This window comes from Oncorhynchus clarkii, chromosome 2 (genome assembly GCF_045791955.1).
Source record: "Oncorhynchus clarkii lewisi isolate Uvic-CL-2024 chromosome 2, UVic_Ocla_1.0, whole genome shotgun sequence".
NCBI lineage: Eukaryota > Metazoa > Chordata > Actinopteri > Salmoniformes > Salmonidae > Oncorhynchus > Oncorhynchus clarkii.
The window spans coordinates 2,396,669-2,407,903 of NC_092148.1; the positions used below are offsets into that span (position 1 = coordinate 2,396,669).

The 11,235-nt window shown below is 46.3% G+C and overlaps 1 protein-coding gene across 1 annotated transcript; it reads right to left on the bottom strand.

Annotated features, from left to right (window-relative positions):
* Positions 1-3,241: 3,241 nt before the first annotated feature.
* LOC139378766 (single-strand DNA endonuclease ASTE1-like) lies at positions 3,242-11,219 on the bottom strand. Its single transcript, XM_071121257.1, has 5 exons — positions 10,433-11,219; positions 5,098-5,618; positions 4,346-4,559; positions 4,061-4,235; positions 3,242-3,919 (listed from the first exon to the last, which is right to left on the bottom strand). The coding sequence occupies exons 1-5, from the start codon at positions 11,181-11,183 to the stop codon at positions 3,595-3,597; spliced, it is 1,986 nt and encodes a 661-aa protein (XP_070977358.1). The 5' UTR covers positions 11,184-11,219; the 3' UTR covers positions 3,242-3,594.
* Between the last annotated feature and the right edge of the window lie 16 nt (positions 11,220-11,235).

Here is an 11,235-nt window from a genome sequence, read left to right on the forward strand (position 1 = left end):
GTGTGGGCAACTGTGGTGGTGGATGTGTGGGCTACCATGGTGGTGGTGTGGGCAACTGTGGTGGTGGATGTGTGGGCTACCGTGGTGGTGGTGTGGGCTACCATGGTGGTGGTGGTGTGGGCTACCGTGGTGGTGTTGGTGGTGTGGGCTACCATGGTGGTGGTGGTGTGGGCTAACGTGGTGGTGGTTTGGACTACCATTGTGGATTTGGTGTGGGCTACCATGGTGCTGGAGGTGGTGTGGGCTACTGTGGTGGTGGTCTGGGCTACCGTGGTGGTGGAGGGGATGTGGGCTACCATGGTGCTGGTGTGGGCAACCGTGGTGGTGGTGTAGGCTACTTTGGTGGTGGTGTGGGATATACCGTGGTGGTGGTGGTGGTGTGGGCTACTGTGGTGGTGGTGTGGGATATCAAATGAAATTAAATCAAATTTATTTATATAGCCCTTCGTACATCAGCTGATATCTCAAAGTGCTGTACAGAAACCCAGCCTAAAACCCCAAACAGCAAGCAATGCAGGTGTAGAAGCACGGTGGCTAGGAAAAACTCCCTAGAAAGGCCAAAACCTAGGAAGAAACCTAGAGAGGAACCAGGCTATGTGGGGTGGCCAGTCCTCTTCTGGCTGTGCCGGGTGGAGATTATAACAAAACATGGTCAAGATGTTCAAATGTTCATAAATTACCAGCATGGTCGAATAATATTAAGGCAGAACAGTTGAAACTGGAGCAGCAGCACAGCCAGGTGGACTGGGGACAGCAAGGAGTCATCATGTCAGGTAGTCCTGGGGCATGGTCCTAGGGCTCAGGTCCTCCGAGAGAGAGAAAGAGAGAAGGAGAGAATTAGAGAACGCACACCTAGATTCACACAGGACACCGAATAGGACAGGAGAAGTACTAGGATATACCTTGGTGGTGGTGGTGTGGGCTACTGTGATGGTAGTGGTGGTGTGGGCTACTGTGATGGTAGTGGTGGTGTGGGCTACCATGGTGGTGGAGGTGGTGTGAATTACCGTGTTGGTGGTGGTGTGGGCTACCATGGTGGTGGTGTGAACTACCATGGTTGTGGTCGTGTGGGCTACCATGGTGGTGGTGGTGGTGTGGGCTACCGTTGTGGAGGTGGTGGTGTGGGCTAATGTGGTGGTGGTGGTGGTGTGGGATGTTCCGTGGTGGTGGTGGTGCGGGATACCATTGTGGTGGTTGTGTGGGCTACTGTGGTGGTGGTGTGGGCTACCATGGTGGTGTTGTGGGCTACCATGGTGGTGGAGGTGGTTTGGAATACCGTGGTGGTGGTGTGGGCTACCATGGTGGTGGTGGTGTGGGCTACCATGGTGGTGGAGTTGGTATGGGATACCATGGTGGTGGTGTGGGCTACCTTGGTGGTGGTGGTGGTGTGGGCTACTGTGGTGGTGGAGGTGGTGTGGGCTACCACGGTGGTGGTGTGGGCTACCATGGTGGTGGTGTGGGCCACCGTGGTGGTGGTGGTGTGGGCTACCATGGTGGTGGTGTGGGCTACCGTGGTGGTGGAGGTGGTGTGGGATATTCCTTGGTGGTGGTGGTGTGGGCTACTGTGATGGTGGTGGTGATGTGGGCTACCATGGTGGTGGTGGTGTGGGTGGTGGTGGGCTCCTATGTTGGTGGAGGTGGTGTGGGCTACTGTGGTAGTGGTGTGGGCTACCATGGTGGTGTTTGTGTGGGCCATCGTGGTGGTGGAGGTGGCGTGGGCTACCATGGTGGTGGTGGTGTGGACTACCATGGTGGTGGTGGTGTGGGCTACCATGGTGGTGTTGGTGTGGGCTACTGTGGTGGTGGTGTGGGCTACCATGGTGGTATTGTGGGCTACCATGGTGGTGGAGGTGGTTTGGAATACCGTGGTGGTGATGTGGGCTACCATGGTGGTGGTGGTGTGGGCTACCATGGTGGTGGAGTTGGTATGGGATAACATGATGGTGGTGTGGGCTACCTTGGTGGTGGTGGTGGTGTGGGCTACTGTGGTGGTGGTGGTGTGGGCTACTGTGGTGGTGGTGTGGGATATTCCTTGGTGGTGGTGGTGTGGGATATTCCTTGGTGGTGGTGGTGTGGGCTACTGTGTTGGTTGTGTGGGCTACTGTGATGGTAGTGGTGGTGTGGGCTACCATGGTGGTGGTGGTGTGGGCTACCGTGGTGGTGGTGTGAACTTCGTGGTTGTGGTGGTAGTTGTGTGGGCTACTGTGGTGGTAGTTGTGTGGGCTACCGTGGTGGTAGTTGTGTGGGCTACCGTGGTGGTGGTGTGGGCTACCGTGGTGGTAGTTGTGTGGGCTACCATGGTGGTAGTTGTGCGGGCTACTGTGGTGGTGGTTGTGTGGGCTACCGTGGTGGTAGTTGTGTGGGCTACCGTGGTGGTTGTTGTGTGGGCTACCGTGGTGGTAGTTGTGTGGGCTAACGTGGTGGTAGTTGTGTGGGCTACTGTGGTGGTAGTTGTGTGGGCTACCGTGGTGGTAGTTGTGTGGGCTACCGTGGTGGTAGTTGTGTGGGCTACCGTGGTGGTAGTTGTGTGGGCTACCGTGGTGGTAGTTGTGTGGGCTACTGTGGTGGTGGTAGTTGTGTGGGCTACCGTGGTGGTGGTTGTGTTGGCTACCGTGGTGGTGGTTGTGTGGGCTACCGTGGTGGTGGTGGTGTGGGCTACCGTGGTGGTAGTTGTGTGGGCTACCATGGTGGTGGTAGTTGTGTGGGCTACCGTGGTGGTGGTAGTTGTGTTGGCTACCGTGGTGGTAGTTGTGTGGGCTACTGTGGTGGTGGTGGTGTGAGCTACCGTGGTGGTAGTTGTGTGGGCTACTGTGGTGATGGTTGTGTGGGCTACTGTGGTGGTGGTTGTGTGGGCTACTGTGGTGGTAGTTGTGTTGGCTACCGTGGTGATGGTGGTGTGGGCTACTGTGGTGGTGGTGGTGGTGTGGGCTACTGTGGTGGTGGTGGTGGTGGTGTGGGCTACTGTGGTGGTAGTTGTGTGGGCTACTGGGATGGTGGTTCAAACATACATTTTCTTATTCCATTCAATTCTAATCCTAATCCAACCTAATATATTTCTCCCATTACATTCTAAACATCCAACATTTTAAACGCTCCAACACCATTAGATTATCAACCTCCTCCTCTAACAAACATAGTCAATATGCATCACACCTTACAGCAAACAACAATATAACATTCTAACATTTTACTGCACTACTTTAACTCCACTTTAATATTTCACAATGTTCATTTCACAATGTTTATTTCACAATGTTTATTTCACAATGTTTATTTCACAATGTTTTCAACCTTTAACATTTAACATATTTAACCTTGAATTTTCACTTCAATAAACCTCAGTCACAATAAAAAAATAATAATTTACTCTCATTTTTCTTATTTTCTTTTAATCAATGTCAAATCTCTTATCAATGTTCTCTGTGCTCCATGTGTAAGTGAAAGGGGAAGCGCTTCATGAGTATGAGTGTATGCAAATGGGGCCTTCCTACCTATGCACTCTGTCACTTTAATGTCACAGAAAACAGTATATAACTCAACAGGTGGTCCCTATATAGTGGTCACCATATCTATAACTCAACAGGTGGTCCCTATTTAGTGGTCCCTATATCTATAACTCAACAGAGCTTTATTGAATCTTTCCTTCCTCTTGTGACGGGACATTGGGACTTCAGTACAGCCTACTCCATCATCATCATCATCATCATCAAATTCTTCATCCTCCAGCGACAGAATCTGCAGAGGGGCCGTCAGGTTGTCCAGTGGTCTCAGCTTCCTGGAAGTTGAGTATGGACGCATGGCGTCCAGCATGGCTTTGTACAGCTGCCCAGATGAAGGGTCTTCCATCAGGAGAGAATCCGGGGTCACCCCCCGTCTCAGTTGGCCCACAAGCTGGTGCACCAGAGTGCCCTTGTACAGCCTAGACTCCAACAGGGAAACAACAGAGGGTTGAATTAGCTGTGTTGCTGCTGGGCTAGAAAACAATGTGAAGGAATACCACTGGTCTACTCTAGAGGTTAGAGGTTAGAGGTTAGGGTTGTTTTAGGAAGGGACACCTTACCAGGCACACTGAGGCTCAGGTAGAGGGAAGCACAGCAGTTGGTTCAGGTCAAGGCAATCCCTCATGCAGCGCTTCCATTGGCTATAGGCGTGGACCACACCCAGGTCTGGACTCATAGCACGTCTCTGAATCAGCCCTCTCATCCTCTCCAACACTGGTCTCTCCTCTATAAACCCTGATACACAAGAAGGGGAGGAGTCATTGGCTGCACTTCACGTACTTTATTTATAAATTCCAAGTTGTGTGTGGCTGTGTGTGTGTTTTCATTCATGCTCTGGTCCATACCTCTCTGGCTCTTCCTCTGTCTGCAGAGCTCTCCATACACCAGTCCTAGTAGCAGGGCCTGCAGGAGAGGATGGTCTGGTCGGGGATGGGCGTGCCTCAGCCAGTAGTAGGTAACAGCCACAGGAAGTCCCAGGTGAAGTGGGAGACCATTCAAAGTGGACTGGGACACACCAACGGTCTCCAAAAACACCTCAAGCCGCACTAAATGTGGAGCCTAAGAGACAGAACAAGAGAATGAGAATCAATTTCAGAATCAACAGCAGCATGTTTATATTATACTGTATACTACATCACGTCTACATACCTGATATACTGTATACTACATCACGTCTACATACCTGATATACTGTATACTATATCACGTCTACATACCTGATATACTGTATACTACATCACGTCTACATACCTGATATACTGTATACTACATCACGTCTACATACCTGATATACTGTATACTACATCACGTCTACATACCTGATATACTGTATACTACATCATGTATACATACCTGATATACTGTATACTACATCACGTCTACATACCTGATATACTGTATACTACATCACGTCTACATACCTGATATACTGTATACTATATCACGTCTACATACCTGATATACTGTATACTATATCACGTCTACATACCTGATATACTGTATACTATATCACATGTCTACATACCTGATATACTGTATACTATATCACATGTCTACATACCTGATATACTGTATACTATATCACATGTCGACATACCTGATCCAGTGTGTCCAGCTGCAGCTGTTGTGCAGCACTGGGCAGGATGGCATTAACCTTGCTGCTGGTCAGGTTTGTTTCTTCCCTGTCATACTCCTCTACTTCCCTCCCTTCACCCAGCAGCAGCCCGTAGAATACCTGCCGTATGGGCCGAGAGGTGTTGTTCCCACTGGGTAAGCTGTGATCTTCCACTTGGATACCCTGTATCACTGGCCTCCGCTGCAGAATGTATATCATGTAGGGGGGAAGTGTCCCCTTCGTCAACGGCAGCAGAGTCCAGTCTGGAAGGACACTCAGATGGTTTGGGAGAAGGCCGGCATCAGGCGCCTCGCCATCATTGAAGAAACACTCCAGGCTTTCGGGTTGAATCTGGTATGTTTCTATGCCCCGAGAGAGGGCCTGGAGGGCAGCATCCATGTTGTTTTCCCCATGACCAATGAGGAGGTGCACATTGTCCAAGGCCTCCTGCTTCTCCTGGAAACTGGCCAGCCATTTCAGCAACTTGTTGAAAAAGACAACCCCTTCCCAAGCACAAAAAAAAAAAACATATACAGTTAAAGTCGTAAGTATACGTACATTTTAGCCAAATACATTTAAACTCACTTTTTCACAATTCCTGACATTTTTTCCTTGTAAAAAGGACTGTCTTTGGTCAGTTAGGATCACCACTTTATTTTAAGAATGTGAAATGTCAGAATATTTATTTATTTCAGCTTTTATTTCTTTCATCACATTCCCAGTGGGTCAGAAGTTTACATAAACTCAATTAGTATTTGATAGCATTGCCTGTAAATTGTTTAACTTCGGTCAAATGTTTTTGGGCCAAAATACCAGCAACAGTGTGTGGAAACCTTGTGAAGACTTACAGAAAACGTTTGACCTCTGTCATTGCCAACAAAGGGTATATAACAAAGTATTGAGATTAACTTTTGTTATTGACCAAGTACTTATTTTCCACCATAATTTGCAAATAAATTCATAAAAAATCCTACAATGTGATTTTATGGATTTTTTTTTCTCATTTTGTCTGTCATAGTTGAAGTGTACCTATGATGAACATTACAGGCCTCTGTCATCTTTTTCAGTGGGAGAACTTGCACAATTGGTGGCTGACTAAATACTTTTTTGCCCCACTGTACATACATACATACAAAACCCTAGTAGATATACAGGAGTAAAAACACACATACCCACCCTCGTAACACCCTGACCTGACCAAAATAATGAAGAAAACAAAGATAACTAAGGTCAGGGCGTGACAGATATATACATTTAATGTCTACTTTATTATATACTGTTTTATTTAAGTATATTAAATGTATTTTAAATTATCTAAATTGGGACACTTAATTAGTACTTACGCAAATGATTAATATATTAAATAAAGAGCAAAACAAATATTCTTTGAATACACTTTAGGTCTGTTATATGATTCTGTAGTATTTAAGTATACTTCAGTATACATATAATATATTAGTATATACTTTTTTCTTGGGTTGCTTCGAGATTGGGTTGCTTTGGAGAGTAGTCTTCCCACCTGATGGGAAAGCCCATCTTATCCAAGTTGACATAGTCGTTTCCTGCGATGGCGGCGAAGACTGGGAGAAGCCGTCTGTTGATGTTGAAGTGACTGCAGAAGCTTGTTGTGGTGTACCGCTTGCAGAGGATGTCATTTTGAGGACTCCCGCCTTGCACTGACGCTTTCATCCCACTTCAAACGGGACATGGGCAGTCACATGAAAGTCACTGTCATTGGACAGAACCGGACATTTTCACCTTTGAGCCAGTGAGGCTATTTCTTGGTCTGCCTCACAGATGCTGTACGAACGGAACCTTTAAGCTGGAGAGGGCCTGTTTGAAGACTTGTTTGACGAGGGTTGATATTTAGACTTCCCCCTTGACGCCCCCATGGACAAGTTGTTGGCTGTGTTGATCTTTGATTGAATTCGTTGGTGGAGAGTTTCAAACTTTTTGTCAGAGCCTTCATCTATAATCACATAAGGGTCAATGTCGCAATCTGTCAGAGCCTTAAAAGCATCAAGATCCCCTCCATGCTTCTGATCCAAACTTGAGTTAAAATAAAGCAAGTGGTAGAGATTACTGCCATCTATGATCAGCTTGGCGTTTCAGAAGTGATCATCTTTAAAAAAATAAAAAATAAACGTTTCATTTTCATCTATAAACCCGAGATGAGCTCCGTCTGGGATGTGATGTCTTTACAATTTAAGAGTTTCAGTCACAGGACTATTTATAGGATCATTACAATGGATGAGTTTTCATTTCGTTAACTTTTCCCTTTCGATACATCATATGTCCCTCGTGATCTCTTTATGGTCACTTCACCTGATGCTGAGTAGATCTGGGGTAGGCTGTCATTGTAAACAAGAATTTGTTCTTAAATGACTTGCCTAGTTTATCTATATATATATATACCACATTTGGTGCTGATTGGTCCAGCGGTTCTGTAGAAGAATGCATTTTAAACTAGTAAACATCATTGAAAATGTTTCAAAATACATCAAAAAGCATGTAATATTGCATGATCAGTTTGTTGCTGAGATCTGATATTTGGCAAGCGTGGTAAACAGTACAGAAGCACTAACCCTACATGTCATGTTGATATCATTTTCAGTTCATCTAAAACAATTGTTGTGTGTATTTACAATCTCCTTCTCCAAACAGATGAATCATTTACCTAGCTCTTATCAATAGCTCTTATCAATAGCTCTTATCAATAGCTCTTATCAATAGCTCTTATCAATAGCTCTTATCAATTTTGAACGTACAGTGCAAAGAATGTTATTTCTATCAGAACAAATAAAGTAGATACATTTTTCCACTTGGAACAGGCAGGTTCACTCAACCTTATTCATGGTTTCCTTGCACTTAAAAGTGGGAGAATTATGATAGATTTAAGTCAAGGTCAGAATATGTCATGGCTGTAGACACACATTTCCGCCAAAACGTTAATTTCTTTGATCTCCACAACAAATGAATAGCGGGTGTTATAGCATAATATTGTCATGTTTAAATTCAAGGTCAAAATACACAAAAAGAGAGAATGGTACATGAAAAAAGGAATTATGTTCCATTGAAGCGCGCTTAACTTGGTCTTAATCGGCCCTCATAGGAGGAATGTTTTATATAAAATGTTTTCTATTCCATCTGACTTGGAAATGAAACCTCGTAACAGACAAGCTGCTGCACACAATTGGTAAAAACTTGTTGGGTTGGTTGGTGTCTGGATCTGGAACCCAAAAGTGTCTGGGTTGGTTGGTGTCTGGATCTGGAACCCAAAACTGTCTGGGTTGGTTGGTGTCTGGATCTGGAACCCAAAACTGTCTGGGTTGGTTGGTGTCTGGATCTGGAACCCAAAACTGTCTGGGTTGGTTGGTGTCTGGATCTGGATCCCAAAACTGGCAGGGTTGGTTGGTGTCTGGATCTGGATCCCAAACTGTCTGGGTTGGTTGGTGTCTGGATCTGGAACCCAAAACTGGCTGGGTTGGTTGGTGTCTGGATCTGGAACCCAAACTGGCTGGGTTGGTTGGTGTCTGGATCTGGATCCCAAAACTGGCTGGGTTGGTTGGTGTCTGGATCTGGAACCCAAAACTGTCTGGGTTGGTTGGTGTCTGGATCTGGAACCCAAAACTGGCTGGGTTGGTTGGTGTCTGGATCTGGATCCCAAAACTGTCTGGGTTGGTTGGTGTCTGGATCTGGATCCCAAACTGGCTGGGTTGGTTGGTGTCTGGATCTGGAACCCAAACTGGCTGGGTTGGTTGGTGTCTGGATCTGGATCCCAAAACTGTCTGGGTTGGTTGGTGTCTGGATCTGGAACCCAAAACTGGCTGGGTTGGTTGGTGTCTGGATCTGGAACCCAAAACTGGCTGGGTTGGTTGGTGTCTGGATCTGGATCCCAAAACTGTCTGGGTTGGTTGGTGTCTGGATCTGGATCCCAAACTGGCTGGGTTGGTTGGTGTCTGGATCTGGAACCCAAACTGGCTGGGTTGGTTGGTGTCTGGATCTGGATCCCAAAACTGTCTGGGTTGGTTGGTGTCTGGATCTGGAACCCAAACTGGCTGGGTTGGTTGGCAAATGACTGTATGTACACTGAACAAAAATATAAAAGCAACATGCAACAATTGAAAGGTTTTTCTTTTTTTAAAGTTCATATAACAAAATTAGTCAATTTAAATGAGTTCATTAGGCCCTAATTTATGGATTTCACATGACTGGGAATACAGATATGCATCTGTTGGTCACAGAAACCTTCACAAAAACGTAGAGGAGTGGATCAGAAAACCAGTCAGTATCTGGTGTGACAAACCATTTGCCTCATCCAGCGTGACACATCTCCTTCACATAGAGTTGATCAAGCTGTTGATTGTGGCCTGTGGAATGTTGTCCAACTCCTCTCCAGTGGCTCTGTGAAGTTGCTGGATATTGGCGGGAACTGGAACACGATGTCATACTCGTCGACCCAGAGCATTCCTAACATTCTCAATGGGTGACATGTCTGGTGAGTATGCAGGCCGTGGAAGAACTGGGACATTTTCAGCTTCCAGGAATTGTGTAACAGATCCTTGAGACATGGGGCTGTGCATTATCATGCTGAAACATGAGGTGATGGGGGCAGATGAATGGCATGACAATGGGCCTCAGGATCTTGTGACGTTATCTCTGTGCATTAAACTTTCCATTGATAAATAGCAATTGTGTTCATTGTCCGTAGCTTGTACCTAACCATACTATAACCCCACCGCCACCATGGGGCACTCTGTTCACAACGTTGACATCAGCAAACCTTTCGCCCACGCAACGCCATGCCATACACATTGTCTGCCAGTTACCCAGAACAGTTGAAACCAGGATTCAGTCACAGCGTGCCAGTGGCCATCGAAGGTGAGCATTTGCCCACTGAAGTCAGTTACGTCGCCGAATCAGATCATCCCGCAAGTGAAGAAGCCAAATGTGGAGGACCTTGGCTGGCGTTCACAAGTAGTATGCGGTTGTGAGGCCAATTGGACGTACTGACAAATTCTCTAAAACGACGCTGGAATCGGCTTATGGTAGAGAAATTAACATTCAATTATCTGGCAACAGCTCTGGTGGGCATTCCTGTAGTCAGCATGCCAATTGTACGCTCCATCAAAACTTGAGACATCTGTGGCATTGTGTTTTGTTGTTCCCCGCACAAGGTGCACCTGTGTAATGACCGTGTTTGCCTTTCACACCAGCTACCTGGGTTTGCTTGTGTGCCCCGCCATTCGCTAGAGTATTATATGCATCTGTAGCGATTATGTAAACTTCAGTAAACACTTAATTTATTAAAACTTACCGCGCTTCCAATTGGATTCCATCGACAAGCTGTCTTCAAACTTGATGGGAAAGCCCATCTTAACCAAGTTGACATAGTCGTTTCCTGCGATGGCAGCGAAGACTGGGAGAAGCTGTCTGTTGATGTTGACTTGTCTGCAGAAGCTTGTTGTGGTGTACCGCTTGCAGGGGATGTAATTTTGAGGACTCCAGCCTTGCACTGACGCGTTCTGCCACTGAAAATGGGACATGGGAAGAAATCCAGCCTGGATGGCAAAAATATAAAAGTCACTGTCATTGGACAGGACCGGACACTTCCACCTTTGAGCCAAGGAGGCTATTTCTTGGTCTGCTTCAAAGATGCAATGCGCGAATGGCACCTTCAGGCTGGAGAGGACCTGTTTGAAGACTTGTTTGATGAAGACTGGCAGTAAACCTCTCTCCCGAAGCCCCATGGACAAGTTCTTGGCTTGGTTGATCCTTGATTGAGCTCGTTGTCGGAGAGTTTCAAACTTTTTATCGGAAAAGTCAGAGCCTCCGTCTATAATCACATAAGGTTCAATGCCACAATCTCTCAGAGCCTTAAAGAACTTGCAGACCTGGTCCTCAAATACATCATAATCCCCTGCATGCTGCTGATCCACACATGAGGTCAAATAAAGAGAGTGGTAGATATTACAACCATCTATGACTACCTTGCTGTTTCTGAAGCGATAATCTGTTAAAATCGCTCCATGATCACCTATAAAGCTGGTTAAACCCAAGACACCCATGATGTGATCTATCTAGGATGTGATGTCTTTCTAAGTGAAGAGTTTCAGTCAC

Bases quoted from the DNA above. Each gene is read 5' to 3' on its own strand.
- LOC139378766 (XM_071121257.1), bottom strand. From the start codon at position 11,183: ATGGGTGTCTTGGGTTTAACCAGCTTTATAGGTGATCATGGAGCGATT. The intron at 4,236-4,345 runs GTATGGACCAGA...CTTGTGTATCAG, and splicing joins ACAGAGGAAGAGCCAGAGAG to GGTTTATAGAGGAGAGACCA. The intron at 3,920-4,060 runs GTAAGGTGTCCC...GTTGGAGTCTAG, and splicing joins CCTGAGCCTCAGTGTGCCTG to GCTGTACAAGGGCACTCTGG.